Source organism: Strigops habroptila, chromosome 4, assembly GCF_004027225.2.
Source record: "Strigops habroptila isolate Jane chromosome 4, bStrHab1.2.pri, whole genome shotgun sequence".
Lineage (NCBI taxonomy): Eukaryota > Metazoa > Chordata > Aves > Psittaciformes > Psittacidae > Strigops > Strigops habroptila.
The window spans coordinates 50617259-50643462 of NC_046358.1; the positions used below are offsets into that span (position 1 = coordinate 50617259).

The window sequence follows — 26204 nt, forward strand, 5'->3', positions numbered from 1 at the left end:
GCTGAAGTTACTGCTGCAAAAGCAACCTAAAAGCAACCTAAAATCCTGACATTTACATCAACAATATAAGATATGAACAATAAGAAAAATTAAGACTTTCAGCAAAGAATCAGTGATGACTCATTTGAACACCGACAAACTACTGCAATTCCTTTTCTGGCAAACTACTGCTCTCTGAAAGGACTAATGACATTTGGGAAAGCTTGCAAAAGAAAAGAACATGTCACACTCCTCTTAAACTTATCAAAGAATCCAGCTTAAACATTTACGTCCTGAATGTTTAAGTCCTAAAACATTTAAGGATTTTTTAATTTTTTTTTTTTTTTTTTAACAAAACCAACCACATGTAAGGTAATGAGCTGGCACACAGATGATGTTATCCACTATTTATTTCTTCCTCAAGAGCAAGATACATTTCAAGGCGTAAATTGGTATTTCACCTTGCAACACTACACAGCTCTACTCTGTGCTATGGAGTTTGAAATACATACCGCAGCTGGAGAACAATTTAACCTAAGCACAGATAACCTGCACTTCCCCTAATTACAGATTCAAATGGTAGCTGTGTGCAAAGTCTCTGAAATAATTACAGTCCTTTCTGACACACTGTAAGTGATGATATAGCGAGTAATTTAGAGGGAAACTAAACCAAGACATCTTCCAGAAGTAAAGATCTTGCTATGGAAGGATCTACTTTTTCCAAGTTTATAATATTCATATGGTTTTTCAAATTCTCAGTTATTGATTAACATTTAAATTAGAATTTCTAGACTAAGATTTCTGTCAGTTAGATATATGGTCTTTCAGCTACATAATCCTACCAGGGCGCTGCATTAAAACATTAAGCTAACAGGCTAATTCACTGAACAAGTACCATGAGGAACCTGAAAATTACTGTTACTTTGACATGATCCTCATTCCAAACCTGTGCCTTCTACTCTCAGGTATCATGACCTCATTACCCCATCGAATTTCAATCAAACCATAAACTATCTGCGGTGATCTCACCAAGGCAGCCGCCACTGCACGTACCTGATAAAACAATTGCTCTGCAAATCTCCTCTTACCCAGAATAGGCGTTCTGCTACTGCTCAGTTCTAGCAGGCACTTAATGCACACTCCACTTCCAAGGCTGGCAATAAGAAATGGTACCACCAGCTTCACATGGCATATGTACTAAATGTTAGTACTCTCATTTTTTATTTTCATTTTTTTTAAGCATTAAGTGAAGTGAAGGAAGCTCAGCTATACATAGAGTCTAACTTTATCTAGAGTCAATGTCTTGGCCTTCTAAGAGCATTCTTTAGATGATAATAGCCCTGAAATCTTGTGAAGAGTCATTTATTATGTGCATTAAAAAAACCTCACTGATAGGAAGGAGCTGCTTCATGACCACGTTCTTTAAAATATCTTGAGAAAAGAAAATTAACTTCGTTTCAACTTAATGCTTACAGCACACAAAGCAAACCCATTCACCATTATCTGGCTGGTTATCCTTAAAAACCACAACATGCAATGCAAAGAATTTTCACTGTAAGTTTTCTCTTGGAGATATAAGAGGCTCTTACAGGAAGAAAAGATGAGTGGTGTGATTAGCTGACATTTCCATTCAGAGAAGAGTACCAAGACTATGCCAACCTCATAACCCAAAAAGGAAGAATATTGTTCTCCAATATTATAACACTTACTGAAGCACACTAAAGGAATAAAACATCCCAGATCACTGGCTTTACTATATGAGAAAAATCATTCAGGGCAGCATAGTCCACTCATAACATCATCTGACCTGACTGCAACAGACCCCACCAACCACCATGCTGAAGTAACATACACCTTCATGACAACTCGAACACAGCAGCATCAAGACAAATTTTAAGACCAGCTGGCATCATTCTGTCTTTTTATAAACCTCTTCTATTTCAAAATCCCTAGTGTACCAAAGGCTACAAATTTAAGCGTTCCTTCCTACAAGAGGAAAAGACCTGCCTCACTTACATGAACCCCTGTAACAAAGAACTAAAATGCCCCCACATACATAAAGCAGTAAATGGAGGAGGACTTAGGCCTTGGAGGAAAGACTGTGCACCTCCCAGTGCAGCACAGAGGCTCTCCTTATCGGCCTCTCATCCTTACCAGTACTGTGACCTACAGAGCAGTGATGCTAAGCAGCTCCCCTCCTCCAACCCTTCTAAGTCTCAGACACTTCCTGTCTCCACTGGCATTTATTTTCAGCCCTCGAGATTCCTTTCTATACGTTCCAGGAACCCTCTAGCCATCCTCCGTCCAGATGGCAGACTTCAGATGAAGGGAACAGGGTCTCGGAGAGTCTTTTCTTGGCCTACTTCTCAGCAGCCTGCTGGAACTCAGAGGCAGACCGAGTCTTGCACAGACACGGCTCTGTTGCAGTGCAAAAGCCCTTCAATCCCTCTCCACAATTTTCCTCAATGCCCTCTTTGTCTTCAAACAAATTTGTCTTAAACCTTTTAACGGCCTCTGCTTTCCAGGGGCATGCTTTATACAATCTATTCCCTACAAAGCTGCAAAAAGCCAATAAAAGGGCAAAGGAAAAGGGTCTTAATGTTATAATGGACAACCAGAGCCCCAGTTTTACCGCATACAAAGCAGATGCTATTTTGACAAGCAGATGCAGAAGAATAAGGTAAAGTGGTAGGTTTCAGTCCTATTGATCCCTGTCACCTGCAAGAGATTTCCTGACACGACAGGAAACCAGTAGTTTACATACTCAAATTCAATAAAGACCATCACCCTATGTCAAACCATTTTCAAACTATGGCTCTCCGAGAAAATCGGTCATCCTTATCTCTGCATTAGGACAACAGAAACAGACCAATGTATGGTCACACAGACCAACACAGTGTTATCACCAACACTGTCATTCATGTACAAGCTTCAGAGAATGACTGATGTCTTTTGTTTGAGAAAGTAAAAGTTTTGACAAAATAAGTAGAAAGTTAAGAAAAAAACCCCTGTTTCCAACTGAGGCTTTGCTGAACAACAGTTTCATAAGTTTTAGCAAGATGTCTACAGGATTTCTTTAATCCTATTCATATCAGCGAGTATGACATTATCTGATTCATTATATATGTAAATGCAAAAAAAACTTGGAAGACCCAAGAGGATTTAAATCTGAAATAAAGCTGGATACTTCAGAGTAGAATATATTTAGGCATAAACTATTCTAAAATCAAATTCAGTAAGCAAAGCCAGTTCCCCATTTAAAGGCTAAAGCTAACAGGAAGATTCTTATGTAGCTCTTGGCTAGAAAGATTAATTTAGGAAATGAACTGCAAGAGAAAAAAAATTGCAGAACTTCGGGGTTCTGCTGCGGTAGGAAACTGGGGTAGGAAAAGAAGTTACAGAGAAGCTGCAGTAGCACAGAAAACTTACCAATTTCAGGTAGAATCTTAAAAATCCAGCACCTCAAAGGAAATGATCAGAACAGTAAAGCAATGGGAAAAATTAGGCAAAACATGGCCTTTGAAGGTTAATGATAATAATAACAAAAATTTATCTTTCTTTGGTGAGAAAAGCAACACAATCTAGAGGCAATATTGTGCACTGCAGTGCCACTACCACATTTGCAATGCTGGTTTTTCACTCAAATTCTTGTTCTCTAGGATTACTATTTATTTTAAAAGTTAGTTGAATAGCTTCTTCTGTCCCTTCTATCATTTATATTTGTTACAATACTGCCTGTGAGAGGTTATCTTCGGTCTCATTTTGACCAAAAAAATCATACAAGAAACATCTTAAAGAAAATTCACCACTCCTCTATGAGGTAGTTTGAAAACCAAATACTATAAATAAGCTATATGAGATACCCTGGCCAGATTTTTATCATGTATACTCTATTTTTATTTTCTTTAACAATTTTACATTGTTAGAAGCCACTCTTTTTCAGAGATGTATAAAAGATTCTTAACTACTTTCAAATAGTTCAAACACTTTTCAGATCAATCCTTTCATTTGAGGGGTGTGATCTATTTGCTTGTTAGGGTAATACGCCAACCGCATGATGATATCCATAGCTCCACCCACAAGCATTTAGGATTGTCTAATTGAGATTTATCTGCTGTTATGAAATATTCACTTTATGATTTACAGTCATTTACTGTGTAATAGCTGTAGCTGATTAACTGGTTTTAAGTTCCTGTTTTATCTCCTCCCTTCTTTAGTTTCTTAACAGATTAAAAAGGTGTACCTTCATCGGAAGTTATTTAAATTCAACTTATACACTCACAATGAATGGCTGGCTACTATTAGAACATCACCTAATTCCATGAACTGAAAATCTGACCCAGAAATTGTTATTTAAAACTGAAATCAGTTATAGACCACCTAAAAACCATTGCTACTATGAGCTAGCTAATAAAACACAGGTGGAGTGAGCCAGATAATTATAGAAAATTATATCCATCAGCTATAGAGTCAATGCGACATAAGGAGACACAGTAAACTACCCCATTATGATCAGAGACACCCATTGCCTTACCACTGGAAAGATGGACTCGATTTGCTTAAGTCAATGATTTACTAACTACACACTCAGACACTTGTGAGGGTGGTTCACACAGTAGACCAAAATCCAGCAAGTATAGTTTGAGACATTTGGCCTCTGATCTGAAGCTACATCATGTCCTTGGCACTGAGCTTTCACACCGACCTATCCCTGGTGGGTTCCCTAGTCAGCATGTGTCCAAAAATCTTTCTAAGAGTATGAGTGTGTGGAATAGAAATAAGGAAAAAAAAAAAAAAAAAGAAAAAAGAAAAAAGGATACACAATAATCCTTTTAAAACTCATGCAATTAGTCATGCTTTGAAGAAAACTTAGAAGAAAATTTAGGTACACAAAGAGGGCCAATGGAGCAAAGTGAGTGCGGGAAAGTGGAGGGGAAAAGACAACGATTGCAGTAATACCTGAAAGGACAATCATCTGTCAGGATATGCTAACAGAGCAAAAGAACAAATATGAATGAACCTGTATTATGATTAATGGAGATGATGACTGCTTTAAGTTCTACATGTTGTTGCCTTTAAAGTAGGATGGGAGGTGCACCTGCTTGGTCCAGCAGTTACAGCCAAGCTTTAATAAACTTAGGGGTAAGTGAATAGACAAATATGCAATATGCACTATTTATGGCATGGTAGTGGAAAAGAGGTTGCTGCACTGGAACTTAAGCATTTCTTTCACATATCTGTTTTCAATTCTGATTTTGAAGCTAAGATCAGTCTAGCACTTAATGTGTAATGACCATTCTCTCCTTGCCTCACAGCAAAGAGTTATCTTAGAATTCAGCATGAACAACTGTAAACCAACTGTATTAGCCCAGGACAAGAGCACACTAAGAGCAGGAGCAAAAGGGTAAAGTTTATATGCTAGTCTCACAGTTTTATGAGCATCTAGGTCTACCAGCAACATGAAAAATAATTTACGATAAACAATACAGAAGATGGGACAGTAATCCTATAGACTACTAAACTTAAAAAAAGCAGATGCTGAAGCCACAGGCAGCTTTATTATTGACAACATTTATCTTCCCTGTCATGACATTTTCCACTATCATCCTAAAAACTCATTGGATCTCTGTTCTCTCTTTGTAAGCTGCACTGAGATTTTTCACCCTGATTTAAAGCTAAATACACTATATTTCATTTCACATTCTTCTGAAAATAGGACTTGCAGTGAAAAGGGACCATAAGGGGAACCCAACTAAATAGTAACCAACTGCCTATTCTCTAAGGGTGATAAGGCTACACTTAGCCCCTTCCCACGTGTATCCCCTGGAAGTATCTGGTTTGGGTTGCTATTCTGACATCTTCATGCCAAAGTTTGTTTAAATAAAGCAACTACAATCTTTTGGCTAATAAGTGCTAAGAAAATCTTTGCTCTAAGACAGCCATATTCTGTTACTAACAGAGGAATGCCTCTGAACCCTCTGCTTAGGATGTTTTTGTCAATAGAGCATTGGCCAGTGTAATATAAAAAAATAAATATTTACCCCTAGTAAATATATCATCAGTATTCTTAGCTTTATTATCTCCACTTACCCTGAAACTCCCTGTCAAAATCACTGTTTCTGTAAAGCTGTGTGGGAAAGGAGTAATTCTTTATCCAACTCTACAGACAGTCACTAGAATTTGGAACTGACTGCTGCAGAACCACTCACTGTTACAAAATTTAAGGATTATGCAAAAGCTTGCATCTACGATACTTTTAAGTAACTGATACTGCTATTGCTTTCAGAAAGAAAGGTATTTTTCACCCACAAAAGGGGTGGAGTACTTAGAGGCTGTGGAAACTGGAAACCCACACTGGCAGAAGTAGCAGAAGGAAGGGCAAGAATTCTTGCCCATACACAATCATATGTCCCATAAGATCTGAGGAAAAAAACTCAACATGATTTCAAGCTCATTCAAACACCCTACTCACATTACTTCTATTCTGAGGTTGTGGTTCAGAAATCTAACCTAACGTTGTATTATGGGGAAGGGCTCTTCATGAAACTGTCCAAATGGCCTGCTGCATCTTCTATACCAAGAGATATATCTGCTCAGCTAGTAACAAACTGATAATTTAACATACTGCATGACAAGAATACCTGGAGGGGAAAAAAAAAAAATTAAAAAAAAAATAAGGAAGTGGAACCAAAAGAAAAAGAAATTCCAGACAGTTCTTAACATGCCAAGACTCTGATAGCATCTGAGGGAAACTGAAGTTTAAAGAAGAGTTCTTAACCTGGATCTGCAGTAGGTCCATTAAGATGCAGAAGCATTACAGACTGGTTCAGCCACTGGCCTATATGAAGCCTAGAAATCAGTGGTAGTCTCTCTGTCCAGAGAGGTTCTTAACTTACTTTAATTAGGCATAAAGAATACCTGCTTTTTATTGCACTTGATATATGCTATTTTCTGAAAAGGCCATCAGATGGGGGTTAGCAATATTAGAAAGGGAGAAAGTGGATTTCTGATATGCAGATAGTGTTTCAAGTTCTTAGGGTCCTACTTGTTAACTAGGGAGACTCCTAAACCACAAAAAAAATATCATGAAAATAGAATATATATTTTAATATAATTTTCATAATATTATTATGAAAAATCATGACCAATTTCTTATCTCTTGCATACTAACACACCACCTGCAAAGCAAGAAACAAATAACACAAATTTGAGACAATGTTTCACAACCTTCAACTGCAACTCAAGTCAAGCATTAAATGACAACGCAGACCCTGCAGAAAGTTCTAATAAAGTCTCTCGGTCTTAACATTTTGAGAGAAACATACGAGTTTAATGAAGGAAGGTGAGAGGGAAAGTACTTGTAGCAAGTGCTCAGTAAACCTGCTTCTATCCACAAGTTTTGTTTCAAAGAGATGTGGCAAACATTTTCCTAACATTTGTTACCATCAGAAAAGGCTAGCTTGAGGCAGAAAAGCTGGACAGGAAAGACTTAAGATTTTGGTTTCTCCCTCCTTATTGCCACCCCCTTCCCCAGTCCAGTCCTCCTTCCCCCTCCCCAGCTAAGCTCTTTCCCAGGTTTTGTCTGCATAGTACCAGCTCATGTCCATACATGCCTGTGCTAGTTAATGTATAAAATTGTCTTACCAGCAGCAGCACAGCGAGCAGATGATGAATTCCATTACAACAAAATTAACAGCAGGGGATTTCCGACAAGATGGCAATAGAGTAAAACACAGTTCAGATACTCAAAGAAACATGGGAAGCCCAAGATAACTGATTACAGAAACATGGCCTGAAATACCAGTAGCACTTTTCCGGAATTCAGCAAGATGCAATTTCTGGCAGGCAGAGTGAAAAACACAAAAAGGTTGTCTTCCAGAGAAAGGGTATACATAGCTCATTCTTGAAAAGACAGCTGTGCAAAAGAAAGGAATATGCTTTCTGCCTTTCTTTTAACTATCAGAATAGCTCTTATCTGAAGTTTCCTCCTCTTCTTTCAGGGTAGGACTGTTAAAAAAAAAAAAACCAAACAAACCTCCTCCTCCCAATAAATGAAGATTTAGCAAGCATTTTGATAATGCTTTTCTCTATCTAGTCCTGCCTACCTTTCAAGTCAGTTTGGAAGCAAAGAAACATTAATTCCAACAGAATAAATGAGTAATGAGAACTACTTTTCCCAATTCTTCCTTTCCTTTTTTATAACATTAATTCCAATAACTCAGATATGTTATAATCCAAAATATCTGTTGAATCTGGTGGGGTTTTTTCCTAAAACCTATCCACTTTCTTGAAAAGCATCGAAATGGTTGTTTTATACCTGTTTTACGATATTTCATAAGCTCCATTCATCTTTCTGCTTTCTACCTCTATTAGCCAAGAGGAAAAAAACTCCCAGCTGCAGAGCCTTAAAGCTCCACCTTGTGGAAGAAGCCTATAATATACAAATAGGGAAAAGGACTTCAAAAGGAGCTTACAATTAATAACGTTTGACATTTACACTTTGTAATCATTTATATTTTGTCATTAGTTACAACACGGTAAGACAGCCTCTTAAATACATCCTACCCCAGTAGAAAAACTGGCAGTGGGGGATTACCAATAAAATGAAAAGCTGGATTTACTTTGTGGCAAAAGAATAGTCATCCTGCAGTGAATCAGCAAATATATATCATACACAGCAGTCCAAAGCAGATCTTGCTTTCACTAGGTTTGCTGGCTCCTGTGCACTGGACTTATTCTATTCATAAGCAGGAAAACAGGGAATCACAGACAGATTTATCTGGCCAAGGGGCAAACAACCAAAGAATATAGCAACCCTGCCATTAAGAGTAGATAAATTACTAAAAGAACTTAATCTTGTGATACTAGAGGGAGTAATTTTAAACAGGTATTCTGAAAGCTATTCATAATCCTCCTCCAACCATCTATGACAAACAAAATCAACTAAATGTCCTCATTCAGCCATTCCTAAAAGCTTGTATTGAGAACAGCTTAGTGCAATCATAAGCTGCGGATGACTTTGGATGTAGTGGACTCTAAAGGAAACTGAACCAGTACTGCCCTCTACCGAAAGAACAGCTTGAACATGAAAATTGCAGCAACTTGTACACCATTCTGTTTTTCTGCTTCATATGGGAACCTCACTTTTCCTTGGTTTTCCTTCTTCTCTGTAAGCCTTTACAACATTCAGGGTTCTGTTTTACCGTCGGTTTTTGTTGGTTTTTTGGGGGTTGGGTTGTTGTTTTTCTTTCTTCTGCTTCTTCACCATGAGGACGACAAAAGTGTCAGGTAGGTTTCTAAGTTTACATACTATAATACCATGCCAGCACATAGAGACTCCAGAAATCAGAGTTGCTGCACTAAAGCACTGCAAACACAGCTCATGTTTTTAGCAACATAAGGCCTTATAAACAAGTAAAATAGTAATAATAAAAGAACAGAAAGTGAGGCGTTAAAAAATAACCCCAGAAAATTGATTTAGAGTTTTCCTGTCATCTGCAGTACACCAATGATATAACAGTGTCATGAGATGTTCTTCTGTGTAGCAGACACAAGATATTTAAAGAAAATATATCCATATTGATTAAATGCTTTGAATTAATAAATATACCATAATTAGTAATTGATTACTAACAATAATCACATATCTTTCTCCAAAGTAAACCTTGCGATGTTTCCATTTTAAACCAGTTGCTCCACTTCGAGATTTAGACATTCATAAAAATCTAAAACTCTGAATAACTTAAGGACCGAAATACTCTACAAAATCTGGAAATGCAGCACTTTTAGCAACATAATTTGGCTGAACAATACATTGGTTTGGAACACCAAGGAGCACAAAGTTTGAACGGCTTGAATGCAGGGTCTCTGAACCTGTAAAAAAGACGTGTGCATGCCACTCAAAACAAAGGAAATAGACAACTTCAGAAGCATGTCAGCTTTCCAATGCCCAGGAGCTGGGACAGGGCTGGTATCTCAGCCCAAACCCCCAGCTGGCAGCAGCCACCAGAAGATTTTCAAAGCCGCTAAGAGCACATTGCGTACACTTCAGCAAGTTTCCATAGCTGGAGGCCGACTCCATTCCCTCAAAATCATCCAAAACACCCCAACCTCACACGGTGCCCAGACCTCCCGAGGAGCGCTGGCACCAAGCGGCTGCAGAGGGAGCCCGCTGCCCGCAGGGCCCCTTCCCGAAGGGGCTATGACCCTCGTGTCACACACGCTACCACAAGGTTTCACTTCTCAGCAATGATCTTACCGCGAAAATTAAAGCGCGATTACTCAACTGGCAAGGAGAAGAGGGCCTGATCTGCTGCTGAATGGCACCCCTCGCATCTATTTCTTAAAGTGCATGTTAAACTCCTTGTGGTAGAATGCTTGTTTTAAATAACACTGAATATTTTATTCTTCCTGTTGTCTAAGCTATACTAGTTCCAACTCTGAATGACCTTTCACTCCATGCTTCTGTGGGGAGGATAGACTTTCTTTTAGAGAAAATAATTGAACACATCCTAGGTTGTTCAAGGCACATCCAGGCAGCCTTTTACTGCAAGAAAAATGTTCACAGCCTTTATGAAGTCCTCTGTAATTTTCACTGTTGGTGGCTGTTACTCAAAAAAGAGCCCAGATACATTAGAACAAAATGTTAAACTTATTAGTAGATTTTAAAACCAACAGAAGAGATTAAATATACCTCAGCACATAACCTGAACCAATTTAGCTCACTTTCCACTCTGTGGCCTTCAAGAGGAAACTATCAAGTCTTTTTTAAAAAAAGAAAAAATCTCACTTGGTCTTTATTCCAAAACATGTCAGTGTTCTCAATTTTTACAGTTCATGGAGCAGGACCAAAATCTCTGATAATAAAAATACTATGTATGGACAGGGGGCCAAAAGCCCAAAAACAACAACAAAGTGAAGACCTTAAAAAAAAATGGCATGCCAAAGCAAAAGTATTTGTCATCACTGGGATGTGAAAATCCCTTGTTTAAATTAAGCTTTGATAACTCCGCTTCATGAAATCAAAGCTTCAGACTAAAAATGACATCTAATACATACAAGTTTCAAAGCCAATGCTCTCACCCTGACCGCCATATGAACCTATGAAAAAGGCTACTCATCTTGAACTATCAGTTTTTACTCCCCCACCAACTTGCTTCAGGGGTGCTTGTGCGCAAGTATCAGATGTGGTAGCTTGGATTAGTTTACTTGCAGCGCTAATCACTGCATTCAAGGAATAGACAGACCACATTTCACTTATGGAAACATGCACTTCATTACCACAGAACTGAAGGCACACACTGAAACTGGAAAAAGAAGCAACTTTTGTAAAAAAAATTTTTTTTTTTTTGAGGAAAGGCTATAAATAGCACTTTAAAAAACAGATGCAGCCAAATTGTTCCTGCAACAGTAGAAGCAACGACACACCTAGCCTAGTCCAAGTCCGTCTTGTTGAGATAATACTGCATCATGTTTCTAGCAATTTCTTCCTTAGAAATCAAGAGCGTTGCAGCTAGATTATCTCTCTGAAAGCCCTGAGTGCTGCCACATGCTTTGTCACCATAGCAGTATCTTTCTGCTTGGCAGCCTCACCATGCTTTATCACTCTTTCACTTCAGCTGCCATATGCTTAGTTTCTTTGGCTGAGAGAGATTATGCCTGCTGAACCACTTAGTCTGCAAGCGTAAGAAAAGCATCAATCGCATGAAAGGGCTAGCAGGAACAGACATAAAATTTTTTAAATCCACAACTTCAATTAGGTTTATCATCCTACAAAATTAAAAAAAAAAAAAAATCATTAAATTCCAAAGATCCCCCCAAGGAACCACAGGAAAGACCTGCCTGTCAGTAGAAGCACATTCTAAATCCACTTTTCAGCACATCCTCTCCATCATGAATAGTTAAACCAGCAAAACTGGACTCAGGCTGCCAGGCTATACAGAGAACTACATGTAAATTATACGATTACAGGCAGGGTGGTCCAAACAGATAATTGAGTACAAGATGTGGGCAAAAAGCTCAGAATTACAAGAAATTCATGCCTGTTTCACCTTACAATAATGAACAAGTTTATTAATCTCCACCTTTAATAGAAGTTACAACCCAAAGAGACTAAAGGCATGGAAAAAAATGCATGAATTTCTCATAATGATCCACTCTGACAGAAATACGCATACTGTGACCTTTAAAACATGTAGGCCTCTTTTGTATGTTTAAAATTAAATCAGGTTAGAAGCATGGACTGCAGTGACAGATTACATGAGCTTCACTGACATATCTTTCCATGTGTTACATTATTTTCATATATTTAGTAACCGAAGACATTAAATAATTCTGTTGCCAGTATCCTGACTGATACTCCTTGCTAGAGATTTCATGTAAAGTGCAGTTACGCTTATGGTGTCTGTAGCTCACAACTATAAAAGAAAGGAGAAAGACATGAACCAAACACCATTCCAGCAAAGGAGGTTAAACAGGTAAAAAGCCCAAATCCTTGTTTTTAATACTGTGACAGAATTTGACCACTAGAATTCAAAATAGCCAATCAGAACAAGGTTACTAAAGGAAACTACGTGGAGAAAATACTAAATGGTAGTTTTCGTCACTTCCTTGGAAAGTAATATTGATGCAATAAATAGAAATTATAATAAAAGTAATGGAAAGTAATTTTGAATTTACTACTGATATATGAATGTACAGAAAGAAAACATTTTTTCTCCTTAATTAGCACACATTCTTATCTGACCTTTGAGGTCTTTTTATGAAGCCTGAGAAGACTGACATATTCTAGAACATTGTCCTCACCCAGTGCTAATAAAGAGTTACAAAACATGCAGTTGTACAGGCAGACTAGTCCATGTTTTGAACTTTCACGCCTACATAAAGTAACTTAAGCCTTAAAAGTAGCAAAAGAAGAACTGATAGTAAACTTAGTCTTCTCACCTGATACAGCCTATGGGGAAAGGTCAGCTCCTGAATGAGCCTCTTAAAGAAAAGGAAATTTATGTTTTGATTCTCTGGGTAAAGCTGTTGAGAAAGACCCCAGCAAGTACCAGAAAACCACATATATGTAGCCTTCAACGAATATAAAATACAAAGTGTCCAGCCTTTTTAGACACTTGGAAATTGTAGGCATTACTCTAAATGCACGTTCATGTTAATTATTTCCTGCATTCTCTAGAGCATTGCACACAAGGAAGCAGCTGGACTCTGGAAATCCAGCTTCTCCCTGCTGCTTTTCATCCCAACATTACATAACGGATCAGCTTTTATAGTGTGACTGCCACCCTTGCCCTTGGTCTCTGCTTTTAAAGTTTTCTGCTTTTTTACAGTAACCTAAACCACAAGATCAGTATCTCATCATAAAATCTTTTGTGTTTAGTTAAGTGGCAATGTCAGCATCATATCCTTCACAGAGAATGACCTAATCCATCTTATTCTGCATTGAAAGTAGAGGACTCCTCAATTATCTTTGAATATGTGATGTTAAACATACTGCAGTTATCAGAGGCAAACACACACCATTTGGGTTGCTGGGAACCAGTACTGTTCTAGTTTACATGGTTTAATACAGGATATCCACACCTGCAGTAGAGCACAGTAGAGCACAATGACAGGAAAATCAAGTTGATTTTCTGAAGATATTTTCTCTGATAAAAAAATGCCCAGAAGCAACAAGCCATTTTCACCTATGTTGTTGAGATTTTTTTCTAACATGGCCACAGTATATTTGATTCTGTAAATAATCTGAGTGATGATTATGACCACTCAAACAAAAAAAAAAAACCAAAACCAACCTTCAGTGTCAGACAGCAAGGCTGAGCTAATTAAATCCAGCATGCTTTACTGTTTCTGAAAAGCTCTCTCACTGACCAGCTGACTGGCACAGTAATACTTCTCAGCCACAGATATAAAAAAAGCACTTTCCAAAGCACTTCCCCTGCTATGTACAGGGTACAAAACCACACCACATAAAAGCACAGAGGTCAAAGGCAGAAGAGAAATCGTCTTCATTTCTCCTTATACCTTAAATAAATGTCTCACATGTTGGCCTCAAAATCACCCTTCAGCCCTACAATAAAGTTCATCAAGTTCCCAGACCTTAAAAAAAGAAGTCAGAGGCAAACTTACAAGTTGAAAATGAAACTAACAGTGTAAGTTGAATAAACAGAAAAAACATTCATTAAAGCCACTGTAAAGATATTGCAAAACAAAATATTGAACAGAAAAACATGATTAACACTTAATAGGAAAAAAAACAATAAAACATGTTTAGTAACATTTAATTGATTCAGTTTATAAACACATTGTGTAGGAGTCAAATACAATCATTACTGAGGTAGTCTCATCCAGCACAGCATTAAGTGCCACCCAAAATCCAGAAATCAGATAAAAGTAGTCCAGATGTTTCAGAAAGGAATTTAAGTAACTATCTTCCCCCAGCACACCACATATACCCTGAGCTTTTCCCAAACAAAATTAATCCTTTCCTATTTAGTATTTTTCCCTTTCTTGCCTAGAGACCTGTAAGGGGGATATATGACCATTATGTCTAAGACACCCCCTTACCTTTTTCCTTTTCCCATCTTACACAATCCTCTTTACTCACATGCTAAGTACTTTGTTTACTGTGGAAGCTTTTCCCAAAGGGGTGAATCGTATTTTAAGGACATAGTCTAGGACTAATATATTTCATGGGAAAGGAATAAACTTAAGGTAAAATACAGAGACAAGTAGAATATTCAGTGATTATTACTGTTGTGCTGACTTACAGGTTAATAGACATTTAACCATGATGCATGCAGGGCGACGCATATTAGTTCACATCAAGAGACTTATCCAAGCCTAACATAACTTTTATCAGTTGTGCAACACAGCTGCAATTTAGAGAGCCCCTTCACACAGCCACAAAAACTAATGCAGGAAGTCCTCCACTTCCTCTCATTCTCATTACACTTCCAGAATTAAGCTTGCGATAGAAGCAGCAGCATCCTTCATGTAAACATGTATCTTCTTGATTTGCTTGAAGTTGCACAATGTTCTTTGGGAAATATGCCACTAAGAGATGCAAAGCACGACACTCTCCATCTTCTTTATGTATGTCTGGGAAACACAACATTTACCTCCCAAGGTCATAATGAGGAATACCATTTATAACTTGCTAAGCTTAAGAAGCTATACAGCTCTGCATAGCTGTCAATCTGCATAGCTTAAAGACAGGGCAGCAGCAAAGCAAAAGGCAAGAGAAGTTTCCCCTTCATAAAGGTCTCAGTTCTGTCACAGAATTCTCACAGTCCAATGAGATGCACCTCAAACACCTAAAACAGGTGTTATTCTTATTTGACAAGCAGAAAGATGGCTTAAAAAGAAAAAAAACAAAACAAACAAAAAAAAGCGCAATTCATCTATAGGTCAGGAAGAGATGAATGAATATTTCCAGTCCTTGATATTAGTGGTGGTCTTCCTCTTAAAGAAAGTTCTCAGCCTGAAATCGCTTTCCTTTCTGAAGGAAACGATTTCTTTAGATACTGGAATCTTTCAAAGAATCGCCTTCTCAGGGACTGCAAAAAAGGTATTTGTGAAGATGCAGTAGTCCACAACAGAGGGAAATTACCTTTAAAACCCTCAGTCATGTGCAATACATTTAAATCATGTGTTATCTAACAGGCAAATGCATTACCAATTTAAAAGTTGACAGTGAAGATGGAGGGGTTTTTAATGAAAAATCAGGGTACTAGATTTTCTGAAGATAACTAAACACAAGTGACAAACTAATTTTAAATACAGTGTTTGCTGTTACACTCGTCAGACAAGCATGTCCCAGACCACTGCAGGAAAATTATTAGTGAAAAATGTATTCATAATTACCATGTTACGAGTAAGGCAACAATAAGAAACTCAAAGCCTGAGCAACAATATAGATGGAAATCTAAGCTGAAGCCACAGGATCCAAGAGTGTCACATTTCCTTCCCTCTGACCTGGGCCTGGAGATATTCTAGGCAAAAAACTACCCGGGATGGCGAAGTATGCGTCTTCTCACAAACCTGCTGCACCACTGCCTTTTTCAGAGGCTCCTGTGAAAATGTGGTGCAAGGAGATATATCTACCCTGAAAAGTGAAGTACTCAAAACACTGTGTAGAGCTTTCAACTGTAAATGCTGCCAGAACTCATTCAAGCTTATTATAATGCCAGATGTATCTTAAATTCCTGGTACTGTTTCACAAATAACTTAGAAACAAAATACAACAGTACCTCTGTTGTCAACTCTTGCTTGCTTTTTTAAACGTATGAACAAGCCAAACTGAATTGAAATCATTGCATTTCAAAACACCATTCTCACTACTGGTTATTTCAGGGGCTACATCAGTACAGTTATTTCTTATATCCAGTTAATCAAAATATAAGCATTTTTGACAGCATGGTTTAGGAAAAAAAGTCAGATTCTTGATATTTAAGGAAAAAGCTTCAATTTATAAGTATAATTTTCCAGAAACCCACATAAATACATCTGTACAGTAAAGAAATTTCAGCTTGTTTCTTCAAATGATTTGCTGTTAATTTTTCCATTTAGCTGTAATCCAAGAGTGCTTGGATTCTTCACTACTGTGTGCAATATTGCTCCTGCAAATTAGGTTATTACTCAAGCAAAAATGTCCCTGTTAGACTGAAGAGTACAAAGCTACAGAGGATAGACAGTTTTAAAACATACTTTTGATGTGATTTGCAAAATTCTTTCTAGCAGCTGAAAACTAACTTATTCTTCTGACTTCTGCTCCTTCCTCATGCCTACAACAGTACTGCTACAATGGTAAATGTAGGTTATTGGTCATCACTTCAGTGTTGTGCTAGCAATCACTGTAGAACCAACACCACAAAGTTTCTCCAAAATGAACAGGTGAGAGCAAAGCTCATCTAGACAAGTACATCCATACCAACCCACTGAAACTGAAATACAACCTATGTAGCCAAGTCTTACACTGGGGAGGGAAGACACACAGTATGAAATTAAACCACAGTCTGAAGCTACTGGTGGCATCACTGTCCTGACATTGAAGGTGTGCTGCATTTTCTGGTACCACATTCTGTGTTAATACAAAAGTCATCCTGGAGAAAATAAAAGTTCATTTGCCCCTCTGCCTATCTAGATATTTATTATACCTACCAATGTTCCAGCCTTTTTGCCAGCTAATAGGATGCAGACTAAATATCTCAAGGATATAACCATATCCAAGTCTTAAAATTAATTTTATCAGCAGATGTCAATAACTTACCTGGGTGTTAACCATTTTAGAGATGGCAAGTGAAAGACCAAAAGGAACTGGAGAGACCTGTCTGAAGTCACCTAGTATGCTAATGGCCAAATTCAAAACAAAAATCCAGATGTCAGATTCCTAAACTAGCACAGCAAAAAAAATCTGAAATCCAATTAGTCACAAGAGCAACTCCACTTCTAAAAAGAGTATTATATTCAATGTTCATTAACATTGCTTAGTAAATATTCCTAGCAAATAATTATAATAATATGTACATAGCAGAATTCTCTTCCTCCCTGTTACTGGAAATATAAGGAAACTTACTTGCAAGGGTCAAGTTTATAAGCATTTTCTCATCCTCATCAGAAAAGGTTCTACAATAATTCAGTGAGGGTGGAGATCCAGGTAACTTCTCACATTTATTTCTCAGTGATACGTCTATGGTACACAATCAGCATAACCAAATGCAGACTGCATTTTCTACCACCTATGAAATACCTGCTTTGTATCCAAATCATGCTCTACCACCATGAATTCAAGAACTTCCGGGAACACAGATATTTGATAGGGTGGTTTTTTTTAGTTATGCTGAACAAAGTAGTTAAATACTATCCAATATTCTACGAAACACTTCCTTACTTTTTCTCATTCAGTATTTTCCCAACAAGAGATATGCCGCAGATTGCTAAAGTCCTGGTCTGCACATTTCTTACTCTGCAAATCACCAGTTACCTGCAGTCAAAGAGCACTCTGGCACCAAACAATGCTCCTCATTTCTCTTTTATAGTGCTCTCTGGCCCTGATGCATTACAGTACCTAAAGGCAACCGAACAGCTACTGGGGACAAGGGACCGGAAGAACATACATTAGAGGCTGTGAGGCTGGAGGAGTGGGGGGAAAAAAAACATCCTTTTCTTTTTAGAAATTCTACTCCATGTCTCACCTTTTGATTCTTCATCTAAGAATATTTGGAAATTACTTTGGATACCGTGTATGTTTTGAATATGAACTATTTCTCTGGTTTGGGGTGGGGTTTGGGTTTTTGGGGGGGAGGGGGTGTTGGAGTTTTTTTCTCTCGCTATTTTCAGTTCTTTAACAACAGGGTTCAAAGAGAGAATCTGAATTTTAAGAACTAAAAAAAAAAGCCAAACCCAAACCTTTCATGTTTAGGGTTACTTTATTATTTCTTATTTTACACATTTTTATAAGAAAACCCTGATGAAAATACTTCCTCTTTCATTTATTCACATGGACAAGTTATTTCAAGAACTTAAACCATTACTTTGTCAAGAAAATGAACTGGTAAACTTTATTATGCAAGACATTATTAGAAACTGTGGCATATTTTGGAGTAGCTTATGTTCTTCCAAATACATGTGTGCATCTGTTGCCAAACACCTTCCAGCCCTTAACTGAATTAAATGTCATGTCCTCGTACACATGCTGCTCTTTTCTATATACTGCAGTGCATATTACATTTGTGTTCATGGATAGTATGTTTCCCTGCTTCTTTTACCCTAAAAAGCAAGATTTGCCTGAGCTGAAAACCACCAGCTAACACTTGCTTAATTGTCACATAAAAAGTTGAAGAATCTCTACTCCTTGAGGATACCCTTGAAGTATTAGGCAGCCCCACTACCACTGATCTTCCATGGCCTGCAGCACGAAGCTTGCACTGGTGGAGGCAGCTTCACCTGCTCTGTGGGTGTCACCCCAGTTTGAAGCTGTCAGCTACCATGACCACAACCATCAGGTCCCGCCCAAAGAAGATTGCTCAGAGAACAGTTTCTCTTGGACAGCCTTGGTGGTGTAGGTACATAGATGTTCCTACAAGCAACTTGGACAAGTAATAAACTATTCATCATCAAGAATAGCTAAACTAAACAGAACCTAAAATTCATTGGTTAACAGAAATCACAGCATCATAATTATAAACCCTGGTGAAGAACGCTGGCTAATGAAGAAACAGCAATTCACAACACAATGCACAGTATACTTTCAGGTTTCTCTTTTGAGCCTGACCAAGCAGGCAAAGGGATGCTGAGAACAGTGGGGGAAAAAAGAAAAGCTACATAGCTTGTTAAAACAGGAATTGCTGTCCTTTTCAAGTGACTAATGTAATTTTTTCCTCTAATTGTAGTTAGCAGGAAGGTGATATAAGAATAAGTAGCTCCAGGCAGTACATTTCTCTTATAATCATCCAGCATTGATTTGGTTTTGGTAAGTGCCCTTGGACATTTCAAATCAACAGACATTATGAAATATGGACAAAAGAAGGAAAAAAAATAATAAGAGAGTTTTTAATCAGATAGCCCAGTCACATTTATCTGGCACTGCACGTAATTTGTCCACTGAAAACAACATTAAACTGAGGAAAAAACACATCATAGTAAATTAGAGGCCTAGCATAGTCATAGCCAACATTAGCATGAAACTTGAACAATTAAACCATGTTTATATAAAAGCAAAGCAAGCTTATCTGTACAACAGGTAGTCTTGTGAAGGTTTTTAAAACGTTGTCACTAAGAATTTAAGAGCTGCAGATTGAAGTACAAACATTGGAAAAGCAACACACCAGATCTTATCACGTACTGCTGGGTTCTGGAGCTGGTGTGTTGTTATTATTTTTTGCATTTTCATTTCCAGTGTGAAAATAATGCAGCAGTAACTACAATGCACTCACCTGCACATAAAAACACCCCAGTGCCACACAAAGGCTTCAAAGAGGTCCATGTTGTGATACTCAAACTTGGATCAGACTCTGGTAGGTGAATAAAAGATGCTTATCCAGCAGTTGCTGGCCGTTTTTATCACAGGGAAATACCTCCAGCTTACAGTTCCATTCTTTCACAGCTGCACAGTCCTCACGAACCAATCCTTCGGGCCTCAGCAATTTTGCAAGCCCAAAAACATTGGAGAGCCTCACCTTTCCCTCTGCACTCTTGCACAAGGAACATGCAGATAGTAGGTACTCACACACTGGGTTCTTCCCATTTCACAAGGCTTTCAATGGCTGTCTGAGTAGGATTGGCCTTAAACTGTCATCAGCTGCTAGCAAGATGATCTGATTTGTACTTTGTTATTCTAATATATGGATTTGCATAGCATTCTTGAAATATTTTGCTGGAAACAGACTACTTGAACTTAAGTTTTCTAAACAGCACTGTCATCCCAGTCATTCAACCCTTAAGTGGAAGCCATAGCCCAGCTTATGTTGCAAGGAATAATTTCTTACCAAACATCAGGAAGCACTGAACTACCAGCTTGTGTTTCAGAGTGTAAATACTGCACCATAGGCTTAGGTGAAGTAATTCTCCATGTTCTTCTTAAAATTATTTCGTCCCACAAACATCCTTCTCCAGTTTGTAAAACAATACGTGCCACTAATCACAGATTTTGCCTACTAAACAGCTACAAAGCATCATTATCATATCCTTCAATTAATGACAGGGTATTCTACTTCCTTAATGGTGTCAGATTTTGCCTGCTAAATAACTAAAAAGCATCATTATCTCATCCTTCAATTACGGTTATGCTGTTTTGCTTCCTTAACAGTGACTGACCAAACAATATGTAAGTTACAGGAAAAGAGCAACATTCCTCTCTCATGCTACCTGCAGATTTGATTAACGATAAGAAGCTGTTATTGTAGTCAGTGCTACAGAAAGCAAAACGCAAGATAAGCTTAGATGAGTACCTGGTCTTGCAAGAACTAGCACATTTCTTCTGCATTTAACCTTAATACATAAAATATTCAGACCCCAGTTCAGAGCTTGAGAGTGCAAGTTTCTAAAAAGAGTAGTACAAGATGTATTCACTTTTGTCTTATCAGGAGTTAGTATTGATCATCACTATCATATATGTATAAATGAGTCTGGAAGTACAAACACTCCAGAGCAACAGCACTGGTATTTGCTACTCGGGAAGCATTACCATTTCACCATTCTTGAAAGCAGGCGGCCAACATTTTGCTGAGAACCAGAAGAGGTGACTATAGAAAAACCACTCTCTTCGAGTGATGACTCTGCTCTTTTCAGATGGGTATACTGGGACTTACTTAGTTGCAAGGTGCCCCAAAAAGGAAAAATGTTATCCTTAAGAGGAAGATCCCACTAACGTTTGTTTGAGGGAAGAATTCAGCTTCTCCTGAGCAAACAAGAGGAGACCAAAACTGTTGTATAATTTTTGGAAACACAGAAAAACAGTTTTAATTGATGATGCACTACTTTTTAAAGTTAGCTTCAGTTCCAATTAAATCACAAGTGGCACGGCTGAGAGTGTGGTATTTTCTGCTCTGCTGGGGTGGCTGGGGTCCAGGCCATCTGTGTGGAATGCACGGCAGGACATTCCACCCTTCCGCCAGCATGGCCAGCGGTGCCAGCCGCTCCTGCAACCCGCCGAGAGGACAGAGAGGGATGATCTTTTGTTTTCCTATTTGTTTATTTGCTTTACTCTGGCAGCAGGCAAAGGGCTCTTCTCTTGCCAAGTTCATTACCATTGTAAAATGTTCCCAATTACACTGAGTAGAGTACACTACTGTGAAGAAGAAAAATAACTGTAAAGTTTACAATTAAACTACAGGACTTTATAGCCTTGATTTTAGGAAACAAGTGAGAGCTGGATACAGCACATCTCTCCTGAGCGCTCAAATCCACATAAATCACTCAAAAATATTTCTTCCAAATTTTTTAATTAAGTTTTTGTTGAAGAATCACCAATGTGCTATTAGCCTCTTCACTAAGTGATCTACAAATCCTTCCAAAAGTTTACAGTTTTATGTTTGTATCTGGGACTATTCAGTCATAGCTGATTTATTAATTACCATCTTCTACAAATGGTAATCACTTCATTAGCAACATTAAAAGGCATGCCTGTATCTCTTTGCTCCCCATTAACTCTCTCCCTCGGCCCACAAAGTTCTGTCCCCCACTCACTGAGTGCAGACACAAATTGTCAGTGCAACACCTCACAGTCTTCTAAAGATGACCAACTAACCAAGCAGCAATATTCTGCTATAGGCAAAACTGATTCAGGAAAACCCATTCTCCTTTTCCTCAGTGGCTCCACAACTTGTATCAGCCTTTTTGTATTGCTCTGTTCTGAGGGAGGAAAAAATGCTACTTAAAAGCATTTTCAAGCAAGCACCCATTATGCTTAAAAGACAAGATTAAGTTGTCCAGGTGTATCACTCGCAAAACTCTGGACACCAAGTTGACTGTCACAGCCATGTAGGGTATATGCACAGGACAAGTTCTTGCTCATTTACAACACGGAGTTGTTCTACGTCTAACATGCAATACAATCATTGCATGTTTTCCTCTGAGAAGTTTGCATTTGCTGACTTGCCTCTTATGTCTAACTTAGGGTCCCAAAATGAACCAATCATCCTCCCTCTTCTCAGATCAGCCAGTGCTCTAGCAGCAGGGTCTAGGCTGCAGAAGACAGAATCCATTCCTGTGAAGTAACTAGAAGTTCTCCAAGCACAGCAAGAGACAGTACAGAACTACACCGATATGCAGGGCCAATGCTGTTCCTTCCATGATAAGATAATCAACCAAAATATGGTACTTGTTTGAAAGGCATTATTATCAAGTCCCTTCTGCTCAGTTGGAGAGCAAAGCATTTGCTTCATATATTAAGAAACTGATAGAAGACTTGAGCCAAGTACTAACTCTCTAATAGACTACAAGAGTGCAGAGGATGCCACAAAACCTGTATCACTTTCTCCAAAAATATAAGGTTCCAATAACCAAGAATTAAACCCAGACATCTTTCATTGCTCTTTCACTATGTTAAGATTTCACAGTTACCCTTTAAAAAAAAGGAAGCAATAACTGAACAAATGCTTACTGTCAATCCTTAACTGGCATAAGCTTAGGAAAAAAAGATGAGAGGAGAAGCAGGAGAGTAGGAATAGCATTAAAAGCAAGCACTCACCCACCCTCAAGTTAAACAAAAAGCACAGAAACTAATCAAGCTGCTGCAGGCCCTCTGCCCAACTCATACCTGCCCCACAGCTTCTGCCCGCAAAATACCACGACACCAGACATGAACATTTTGAAGACTGAATGTTACTCCTTCATGAAACATTTGCACATTTCTCAGCAGAAAGGAACAAGAAAATGGACTGCTGTCTAAATCAGTTTACCTAAAATAAGCCATCCCTTCTTTGGCATTCCCTCCCTACCCCGAGGGATTTAAGAAGCATGCATCGCCACGATCTGACAAGATCCAATAAACCGGACAGCCTCCCTCTCGCCTGCACAAGGACACAGCTGCTCTGACTCCTCATCTAGGCCTTGTATGTACAAACGTCTTCTGTAACAGCTCAGCCAGGTCTTTACTGAAGTAGGAAGTGTCAGGCAGTCCTCTAATCAAAGTTGCAATTAGACTCACATGAAGATAACCAAATCCTGAAGGCTTCTTTTGACACAAAAAGATTAGTAGAGCTTGTGTTTTTTTTCCACCATTCCTTTTCACATCCTATCTCTGTTACAGTAGCTCTGCTAAAACTTGGTATGCTTCCCAAACAAAACTGTCACCAGCTAATCTCTAGAAGCCACCAGCACGCTCTCTCTCCCCCCTCTGCCCCAGATGGATCCGTCCACAGAACAAAAACAGCTGCTCCCGATAAACCTACATGGCTGCATTTCACAATACACTGGAGACCTCTAAAGCACTGTGTCTGAGCATAGCATGCTTGGTCCTGTAACAAGTGTATTGAAACACTGCCCCTTGCATCTGGGAAGCACAAATATTACTGGGGAAAAAGTGCACAAAATCAGAGCTTTTAAGAGTGAACTGAGTCACAAGAATGAATGTATCTGAACAACAGCTAGGTAACTTCAGGTTGAACAAAATTACAGTCATCTTCAGTGAGTCACACAAAACAACGTATAACTTGCAAAGAACACGAATTGAGAACATTCTGTTATAATTGATTTTAGTCGAGAACTTCATTTCACATTAAAGTGCATTTTTGTTTCGTAAATCACACACTGGACTTTCGCATCACAAAACATCTAGCCAGGAGCATGTGGCAATGGACAGTAGGCAATGCACATCCTACTTCCTAACCTCTTTGGTCCCCTGACCAGCACAAGTTTGCCATCTGTGGCACTAAGAGAGGGAAGACATTTATCATTATTCTTCTACAATAACATATTCAATAAACAGGAATTTCATGCACAATAGCTGCATCCAACAATGGGCAATGTGTTTTATCAAAGTCAGTCATTTACCAAAAGATTACACCTGACTGCCCACAAAGGTAATCTGTTCCTGTCCCAAGCATACACAGCATTCCAGTTACGGAGTATTATGTCAGCAGCAAAAACTAGCAAAAAAGACAAATAACTTAGAGTTGAGCTTTTTGCTGGCTATTACCATAGAGGGTGACAGAACACAAAAGAAAGCATACAAAATGAGTTTGATTTGCATTCACTTTGCTGCAGCAAGAGTCTAATTTTAGTAGAAAATAAGATGATTTACAAACTACTCTTCCAACAATGATAGTCAAATTAGAAAGGTTAGATCTCAGCTAAAAACTGCAGTTATGGAAAGTGTGCTAAAGCGTCTGTTAAAACATATCAACCTAATCAGCATTAAAAAAAAAAAAAAAAAAAAATCACACATGTATGTTCAAACTATCCCCACAAACCCCCATGAGATCTGCAGCAATTTAAGAGGATACCTGGCAAGCTGACATGCAGCTTGTTTCTGCAATTGCCCTGGCCTCTCTACTCTTCTGTTTACCAGGGCAGCCTGACTTTGCCATCCTGACTGATGGGATTAATCAGATTTGAAGTTATTTCTCTTCCTCAAAACAGAAGCATACTCTGTCAATCTCTAGTGACATTTCTGGATCCATAGCTGTAGCAAACAAGAACAACTTTATATACATTTGAACAATTATTCACCTCTCAGAGGATACATTACTTAGCTGAAAATGGATTATGTTAACCTACTTTATAGAAAAAGAAGTTTCATCCTGTCTAGCACATAACAAGTTTCCCAGAGAGAACATAGCACCTAATGTCACAGTTCCACAAATACATTAAGACAGCAAACTGCCGCTACCATCACTGGAGTTGGTGCTACTCCCTCTCCATCACTCCAGCTCTCTCAATCTTCCCTCTGTGCCTCTCCCATGCAGAGCTATTTATGCAGCAGTACAGTGCACTTGATCAGGAACTGATCCCAGTTAAACCAAAATGCTGTTTTCTTTCCATTACTTTTAACGTGCATCACTAGCACAACTCAATTCCTAATGAGATGCCTCAACCACCTGAGCTGGCAAAGAGAGAGGAATAAACAGCTGGAGTAGTGAAAAGAGAGCACTTCTCGTGGCAGCCCAGTTGGCCCAAAGTGCTCAGGGGACTATGGCATAAAATAGTCTTTGTGTGATACCAAGATTTTTGTTACAGGATACTGTGGTGTTTTTTATAAAGACCCGTTACTCCCTGTAAATCTGTACATTTAAAGTTCAGCTCCACAGAAAAGCCTTCAAGGTTGCCTGTGCATATTCTCCAGTTGTTGCAAAACCCTCTTCTGGAGAGAAAGTGAAGTATATGTATTAGGAAATTAAAAAAAAATACGTTAAAAAAATCAAGATATGTAGTGCGCAGTGAGCAGGACAAGGTACCAAACTGGGTATTTATGCCAATTCTAACAAAATTAAGAAGCTCCACAGCAGTCAATACTTCTTACTTCTGGAAAAGGAGTTTTTAAAAACAGAGGAAGGATCACAGTAGAAATGATTGACCACAACTCCCAAAGTAGCCAGAGCTCACTGGGGCTCAGGCCTGCTGTTCTAGCACTGTGGCTGTGGTTATTACAGAGTGGTACCAACATTTGTGCTGGGTGGCACACTGCAACTGGCAAAACATACACATGCCTGTTTTGCCTCAAGAGGAAAATTCTTCTCCTCAAAGTGATCCACCCCATTTCCTCCTTCTCAATGCTGTAAAAG

General features: G+C 38.5%; 1 protein-coding gene across 3 annotated transcripts in view; it reads right to left on the minus strand.

The window, feature by feature from the left end:
- Positions 1 to 26204, minus strand: part of MOB2 (MOB kinase activator 2) — a 116033-nt gene that overhangs the window by 69893 nt on the left and 19936 nt on the right. Inside the window, exons 1-2 of one of the 3 annotated variants that reach the window (XM_030485175.1) lie at positions 20160 to 20560; positions 19917 to 19994 (exon numbers count right to left, since the gene is read on the minus strand). The exons of 1 other annotated variant lie outside the window; for it this stretch is intronic. In XM_030485175.1, the coding sequence (XP_030341035.1) occupies positions 19917 to 19966 (50 nt within the window). In that variant the 5' untranslated portion in view covers positions 19967 to 19994; positions 20160 to 20560. Of the gene's footprint in view, positions 1 to 19916; positions 19995 to 20159; positions 20561 to 26204 lie in introns of those variants that run through there. One more of the 3 variants, XM_030485176.1, reaches the window with a different exon arrangement.